Consider the following 8,943-nt stretch of genomic DNA (forward strand, 5'->3'; position numbering starts at 1 on the left):
TGTGCAATGTTTCAAGAGTGATTTTGTTAACCTAAATTATGTCTTAATTATTTATACCTATGTTAAGTATAAATTATTAGCAGCAAATAGTAAAATGAAAGAAGACGAAAGTCACTGGATGACTGGAAATTTCTTTTAATAGATTATACACCATTGTATTATTGCCAACTTTTTTAGTTGCGAATTTTCGAAGTCTTCCAACTCTTAATAAAAAAAAGTTATACAAAGATAATATTCACTAAATAATGTTGTTTTCACACTGCACTCTTCTCATACGTACATATTTCATTACCTGCTTCGATATTAATATGCTTTATATATAGTTCAGGTTTTGATAAAAGTTATTAAGTTAAAGCGCGGTGACTGAGTATATTGTATTATTGCGAAATGACTGAGGAATATAATAGAGTATATTATATTGTATCGTTTACTTTGCTGAAACTGAAGATTTTTTTATTGAAAATACTGTAGATAAAATTAAAAGTAAATAGTACAGTAGAACTCATGAATAATACCAAAAAATGCAACAGGACCCATAAACAGTAGCAAAAATTAATTGAATAGTAAAATAAGCTGGATTTTTAATTTAAAACCAAACGCACAGTAAAAAGTCAAGTTATAGAAAGATACTATTTTCACACTAAAAAAGTTATGATCCTAACATTACTCATACCGCCCTTTTATCACAATTTTTGTTACAATTTACTCATATGGCAAGTTACAAGTGGTGGAGTTGTGCCGTTGTGGACCCACCACTTTTACTTCACCACTAACAACTTACAACGTGAACAAGTTGTGACAAAGATTGTGGTTCTATCATTTTCCAAAAGTTGTAGAAGATATAAGTTTTCACATTGTATTCTCCTCTCAAAATGTTTTTCTTTATGTGCGAAGAGAGTCTATAGCACAAAATTTGACGAAAACTTTAACACTAGAATGATGTAGTAAATAAAAAATTAATAATTTGCCGATTGTTGGAAAAAAAAATTATATAATATTTTATTATATAGGCATTGCTCATACCGCCCTAAGAGAGTGTAAATGTGAAATTCAAGCAATGGCTCATTATAAGGGAATATGCCCTTGCCTACTCAATTGAGCTGCGTCTCAAGGTTTGGACATAAAATGCTGATTGTACATGGCCGTTAAAAGGTTGTAGTCATGTGGGCCTTGGTGATCCATTACTCAATGATCCATCTATCTGAAATAATAGGTATGGAGCCCATTTCATCATTTTTTTCAAATTTGGTCCCTTAAAACCCAAGCCCTTCAAAGGCTATCTGACTTCGGCCCTATTTATGCTGTTTTTTCTGTGGGTCTTTGAAAGATGAATAGCTGCAGCAGAGTGCTTAATCACAGACATTACAACCCACCTGATTCTAATTTGATTTGAATTTTGAAGGGAGCAATGATAAGCGTGGTGACATGATATATATGGTTTACCAATCATAATATTCGTTATGTTTAAGCCTGGCTATCCGAGCTTGTGAGATTATATGTATAACATGGTCATCACCTTTCTGTCTTACATTGTAAAGGAAGCGAAATTAACAGTGCAAATAGCACAAGCTGAGAATATGTATGGGTTGCCCTAAGACAACAATTTTGAATGACAAACAAGAATTACCTAACAATTTTGAACGACAAAAAAAATTTGTAGGTCTACATAAAAGTGATTGTTCATGACCAATTATAGTTGGACATATCATTAAGTTGTAACAAAAGTTATGATTAATGGTGTGGATCTAGAAGGATAGCTTGTATATTGTACATGTGTTTCACAAAAGATTCTAGACCTGGAAAACTTTCCAATTCTTCCAAGGTAGACTGAACCCTGTTCAAACTGAAAGTAAAAAGTTGTGTCAAAAGATAATATTTTCCCACTAACCTCCGTCCTCCACACTCCACTATCTACCATCCAACCACCACCAACTCGCTAACATCTCCAGTTTTCAGTGGCCAACCACCGTCATTGGTGGCCAGTCGCCACTAGTTCCCAATCATTATTATTTTTTTTTAATCTAAAATTTTTGCCCTTTTTTATTATATATGGGCTTGGAAGATTAAAAAAAAAAATGTAAAAAAATAGTAAAATGTATGTTTTCTATAGCATTTACAAGAACGTTACCAAACACAAAAAAAAATATTTTGGAGCATTTTTCAGAAATACAACCAAACAATTGAATATTTAAATTAAACATAGCCTAAATAAATTGTTTTTATTTTTCACAATGTATCCTTTCACGTGTTTTTCTAGAAAGTTACCAGAAATTTTAGACTGCTAGAATTTATGGGCCAGTTCTAGACTTTATACCAAATGTGGAATTTAAGCTACAGCCCATTTAGTTTGGTTTTTGGACACAAAAGAAGGGGAATATACTGAATTGTGTCTCAAGGTTTTGGACATAAAACGCTAGTTGTACATTACGGTTTAAAAGGTGATTTAAAGACTAATTCAATTCGCGTCTATCATAAACTCAAAAAAATCATTTGATGTCTTGACTTAACGGTAAAAAGAATAATCACTATAGAGAATATGCTATTAATTAGTTACAAATCATATTGAAATTAAAATAAAAATAAAAGAAAAGCATTGGTTTTTTTTTTTTTGAGAGAAGAAAAAGCCTTGGTTAGCTAGTGGTGTAAGTGTACGCAATCAAATTTCAGTTCTTGCACTAATCTTTGTCGAATCACATTTACTAGATATTTTTGGTTGCGGCTCAATGACCCATCTTGCCGTAATAATAGGTATGGAGCCCACTCAGTATTTTTTATTTTTGGAATTTGGGCCCTATTTGAGCTGTATTTTTTGTGGGCTTTTGAAAGATAAATAGTAAAAAGAAAGAAGACGAAAGTGACTGGAAATTTGTTCCAACAAATTAGACACCATTGTTAAGAAAAGGAAAATACTAAAGAAAAAGTAATGGTTTGGTTCAAAGTATCTGGCAGTGAAGTTTTGAAGTGGTAACTTTAAATCCCTCGAAGATGAAAATCATAGGAAATTTCTTAGCTTAGACAAAAGACGAGTAGAAAATTTTGATTTCGGTAAAGACCAGGGTCAAAGAATTAAAAGATCTAGACATCTAGACCTAGCTAGTACCACTGTTCGAGTCTTTAACATGGGAGAAGTATATTATTTCCAGCCATCTTTGTATCAATCTCTTTCTTTCAAAGGCGTGATAGTTATTATAGTGAACCTACCCAACACATACTGGAACTGGAAGTAGTAAAAAGTCATGGTTAACACTGAGGTTAAGGTGTAAGAAATTTAAAGCAGTGGAAGAAAATAAAACATACCTACAGCCATTGTTGTTCAAATAATTTATAGAAAAAAAAACTCAATGTAAAGCAAAGAATTAGAAGAGCTTCTAGTCTATGAGTCTATGACCTTCTCCTTAGAAACTGTTTTAATGGTGAAAACAAGCTTTTTAAAGCTAAACTTAGGACTACTAATAGGATAGATCTTTATCTATCACTCTTATTATCAAATAAATAATAAATTCAGATAAATAATATTAATATATATATATATATATATATATCTGTATGTATATATGAGCCACATTAAGTCCCCTAACGAAGATAATTTTACGTAAGGGTCATCTACATTTTGTTACAGCTGAATTAAATTAATGTCACAAATTTGTACAGCTCCCATCTCCTGCTTTCAAGTATGAGGGAGTATGATTCCCTTCAAAGCATCAATATTTTTTCTATTATTTTCTTAGATTTTAGTTGATTTCATAATTAAGTAAACAATATATATAAACTTGTAAAAAATGAGTAGCACTGTAGCATTGGGAAAAAACTATATATAAAAAAAAAAGGCAAGATATATATATCGTTTCACTATGACTCGTGTCCAGGGATGGAGGGGGAGGGAGAGGGGCAATCCCCCCCCCCCCCCCCCCCCCACCTCTTTTTTTTTAATTAACATATACATAGACATCAATTTTAGCAATTTTGTTCTATAAAATCACACTTTGCCCCATTAACATTGTCATTGATTCTTTTAAGAGTACTACTCTAATCACAAACTTTTTATAACATTTTTACAAATTATTGAGGTAGTAAAATTTTATTGGTTTGCATATGGGCCCATCACTTATATCACATTTTTACTTACTAATAACCACTCATTGCATTAATAATTTGTAAAAAAGTTTGTAATTCTATAATTTTTCTCCTTTTAAACGCCAAATCTAAAATCTAAAGCAAAATAAACAAGACCAAAAAAATTATTCAACAACAAAAATTACCAATAGTAAAGCTAAAAACAATTAAACTCAATCAACTAATTTTACCTAAAACAAAAAACTTGACCCTTTAAAAAATTTTAAACAAAATAATTTTGTCCATACCTGGATGCACACATAAAAAAAAAAAAAAAAAAAATCATTAGCTATTAAGCAACTGAGCCGGAAACTAGAGCCGTTGCATGCAACTAACAGCAAAGCTGCCCCCTCTAACTTCAAGTCTTGGCTCCGTCCCTGCTCGTGTCACTATGACTTTATCAATTGTGATGGAGCAAATTAGCTAGATAGCCATTAAAAATTCCTAGCTTAAGAAATCAGTGGGCATGGATTCAATAAAGTTATCCTTGTGCCTTGCTTTATTTGCAAAAGGGAAGAAGTGAAAAATACAATATACATCTTTACTGTCTTAGGATCAATTATTCAAAAATAATAATTGAATCATTTCAGTAAATTTTTTATTTGCAGAATTACTCTAATGGTTTCAAATCCTTTTGACCACTACACCAACAGAATCACACTCCAACTCCAAACCCCTTTTACACTGCCAAAAAGTAAACCCATAATCCATTGAAAATTGTTATGAACATAAAATTTTAGTCGGATTCAAAGGTGACTAATCCTACTGAACATGAGAGAAAGAAACTGTCTTTTATTACAATTCTACTTGATTCCCTCTTCCATTCAATGTAGATAAATAAGACTGAAATATATAATCTTATTCTAAAAGATAGTAACAAACTACTATCAGTTACATTTTAAATTCAAATTGAAAGATAATACAATCTGATCTTTTATTCCTAATCTCTACTGACACTTATATTTATCCTCATCTGGTGTTGCATTTAAATTCAACTCCTTATCTCCTTCCATAAGTTGGGGCTAGACAGTTGTGATATCTCTTGTGATGTCTGAATTTCGTACCTAACAGAAAACTTGTTACCAAGATTGTTGAAAATTTGTCAATAACATTAATACCATACTACAAAATAATAATTTTTACTTCAACTTTAATTACCCCCTAAAAATTCCCTGGCATCCCCCTTACGGCAATAATAACCTAAACAAGTTCATACAGGATCAAAATTTGGGATGCATGCAACATAACTAAAGAGCATTTCAATTACCTAAGTTAGACACTAAAAGATGTAATGCATCTTGATAGAATGGTATGGAGAAATTTTGTACTTGATAACTATAAACTATATTCTATATAGTGTAATTAATTTATTGGGATCAGCCATAGTTGGGTAAAAGGAAAGTTACATAACTAATTGGAAAGTAGAGATGTGTTCATATAGTTGGGACTTGGGAGGGACTAATAATGATGATAATAATACAACTTTAGTCATCAATATAAAAAATGATTAATGAAAAAAAGGAATAGAAAGTAAAACAACAACAACAACCATAATAATAATTAGAATGACATTGATGATAATAGAGAAGCAATTATTACCAATTATGTTTGAAGCTGCCTCTGTAACCTAACCATAATCACTGCTCCGATCACATATAGCTTATCTTTGAAATTGTTCAAGAACTTGAAATAGGAAAATCGCCATGACCAATTCAGTACCATTGTCCCAACAACTCCCCAAAAACTGACAACAAATCCAAGGGTCACACTAACATAAAACCCTAGGGTTACAAACCCATCTTCCTCCTCTTGAATGATAGCATGGCCACTACCTGTATTCACGACTGGGTTTTGAGTTGTATCTTCTCCTGAACATTTCTTTGGAAGAGGAAATCCACAAAGATTTGGGTTCCCTTCATATGCAATGGCATTAAAGGTATTAAGTTGAGAGCCTGTTGGAATTTTACCTGACAAGTTATTGTTCGACAAGTTCAAGGAACTTAGAGAATTAATTAGAGAAATGCTTGAAGGAATTACACCACACAATTGGTTCTTAGATAAATCTAGAGCTTCCAATGAGCGTAACAAACCAATCTCTGAAGGGATTTTTCCAATTAAAAGGTTTCTTGAGAGATTCAAAGAAATCAATCCATTAAGCTCCACAATTTCTGAAGGAATTGCCCCGGTTAATTTATTGCTTGAAAGATCAATGCTTTTTAATAGGCCAAGAATACTTTTGTACTCGTACTCTCTTCCTTTGTACATCCAAATTGCATGATCGTCATAGCTACTAGACCTAAAACCATTTGGGAAATTGAGATTATTAAATGAGTGGGTTATGGTTGAATTTGGAGTCCATTTCTGAGTCAAAGCAATAAATTTTTTGAGGCATTTTGGTATACTTCCTGAGATTTGGTTTAGGGCAAGGTCTAAAACTTGAAGATGTGTCAAATGGCATAGATGTGAAGGAATGCTTCCGAAGAAGTGATTGGATCTAAGGAGAAGGACAATTAAATTTGGATGGTTACTCCCTAACCACTTTGGTATCTCTCCCAAAAAGTTATTATCTTTAAGATTAATAAACCTCAACTTTGTACAATTCTTCAATGACAAAGGAAGTTTCCCACTAAAACTATTGTTGCTTAAATCCAATGTTTCAATCCTAAGTAAAGAGCCCATTGAGTTTGGGATTTTCCCATGAAAATGATTGTTTGCCAAATTAAGAATTTTTAATCCATCAAGAAACATCCAACAGTCAGGGAGCTCTCCTGAAAATTGGTTATTGGAGAGATCTAGAAAGTTAAAATTTCCATTTATGGCTACACATAGGGATTGGACTGGCCCTGAAAACATATTCTTGGAAAGATCTAAATAGGATGCTTTAAATAAAAACGTTGGTATTTCGCCTTTTAATTTATTTGAACTCAAGTCTATCATGGGAAAAAAGGAGAACTCCCAAGACAAATTTGGAACATGACCACAGATTTTGTTGTGAGACAAATTCAAAAAAGTTAACTGACTTGAGAAGATCCAATTAGAATTGGAGAGAGTATCTGAAATCCTAGAATTAGAAATATCAAGCCAGTAGAAATTTTTCTGAGTTTGAAGCCATTTTGGGAATTGATTACCTAGTTGGCAAGAACCCCAACCCTATCCCTTCTAATTGGAAAGGAGGAACCCAATTAGAGTTGATGTTGAAAACTAATAGGGTATTAGATAAGTACAAATACTTCAATTTTGTGAGTTTTGAGAAGTGGACTTCAGAAATAACACCTTTCAATGAATTATCTCCAAGATACAGAGTCTCTAGGTTGGATTGTTTTCCCTTACTTTCAGGTATTGTTCCATTCAAACGATTTTTGTAAAGCCATAATTCTCTCAATGATGGAAGTGTTGTGAGATCAGGTAACGATCCCATTATTTGATTATGATCTAAATACAAAAATTCTATCGAGTGATTTGCACACCTAGCCAAATTATGAATAAAATCAAGAAGTTGTCCATTGAGATAGTTCCCTGATAGAGACAATGTTTTCCAATTACACATACCACCAAAGACTTTTGGTATCTCGCCTTCAAACTCATTAGAATCGAGATAGAGATGCGCTAGAGAGTTTATTCTGCTAAAAGCATCTGGAATTAAACCTTGAAATTGATTATTATTGAGATTAAGTTCAACAACACTAGTGTTGGAGTTGAACATCCACTCTAGTACTGAAGAAGACGAAGTGAGATTATTATAAGAGAGATCAAGGACATCAAGACAAGTAGAAGAATTGACAAGGGGAACAGAGAAAATATTCGGAAGATCACAAGAGTACAAGAACAAGGATGTCAAGTACGGCAGTTTATTCACAACATGGAGCCAGTTATTAACTTTGCTCAGGTTAACGGTACCCATTTCAAGGAATTTTAAAGAAGAAAGTTGAGGGAGCCACTCTATGTTTTCAGGTTTATTAAAATAATTCCAGCTAAGATCAAGGTACTGCAAGTTGGAAAGGTTCCCAAGCTGAAAAGGTATATTTCTTCCGAAATTAGCATTACTAAGGTCAAGGTGTATTAAGTTGGAGAGAGAAGCAATGAATACTGGGATTTGGCTGCAATTAAAATCATTGTTGCTCACATCCAAATAAGTCAAATATTTCAACTCAATCAAGGAAGGATTAAGTTTACCTCGCAAAGGCAGTGAGGGAAAGGATGAGGCATTGAGATTGAGCATGATGACATGGCTTGTTTGGTTGCTACACTTGACCCCACTCCACGTGCAACAATCTTGATCAGAGCTCCAAGAAGAAAGAAGGCCATAGTCATCAATAAGGTCTTGTTTAATCTTGAGAAGAGCTTGTCTCTCATGCTCTTTGCAGCCAAGGTGAGTATCTACTAACCCCAAAAAATTTGCAATAGTTGGTTTCATGCACAACAAAAGAAGAATTAAAGTGAGGAGAAATTGGAGGGAACTTCCACCCATGATTACGATGAATGTAGAAGATCAATAACGCAAAAAATATGCAGTGTTACAGGTATGATTTTGCTTGGAACCCTTTCTTTATATACATCAATTGATTGCATTTAGAAGGAAGTATTAGCATAACGAAGTCGAAAGTCACCGGAAATATCTTTTATTAGACTAGTCAACATTGCTATTTTTTTTTTTTTTTTTTTTTTTTTTTTTTTGAATCGGTAAGAATTATATCAAAAGAGAAAGTCCAGAAGCAACAAATTTTACAAAGTTTTTTTACACAATCTTATGTAGTATATTTTTAATGATAGGCAAAAACAAATGATGTTAGTCGTAGATTTAAATAAAAAAGAGGAAAGCTATATCTCCAA

General features: G+C 32.7%; 1 protein-coding gene across 1 annotated transcript; it reads right to left on the reverse strand.

The window, feature by feature from the left end:
- Positions 1–5,715: 5,715 nt before the first annotated feature.
- LOC115991385 (receptor-like protein EIX1) lies at positions 5,716–8,581 on the reverse strand. Its single transcript, XM_031115084.1, has 2 exons — positions 7,242–8,581; positions 5,716–6,409 (listed from the first exon to the last, which is right to left on the reverse strand). Exons 1-2 carry the CDS (start codon positions 8,579–8,581, stop codon positions 5,716–5,718), a joined length of 2,034 nt encoding a protein of 677 aa, XP_030970944.1.
- Between the last annotated feature and the right edge of the window lie 362 nt (positions 8,582–8,943).

Source organism: Quercus lobata, chromosome 5 (genome assembly GCF_001633185.2).
Source record: "Quercus lobata isolate SW786 chromosome 5, ValleyOak3.0 Primary Assembly, whole genome shotgun sequence".
Taxonomy (NCBI): Eukaryota; Viridiplantae; Streptophyta; class Magnoliopsida; order Fagales; family Fagaceae; genus Quercus; species Quercus lobata.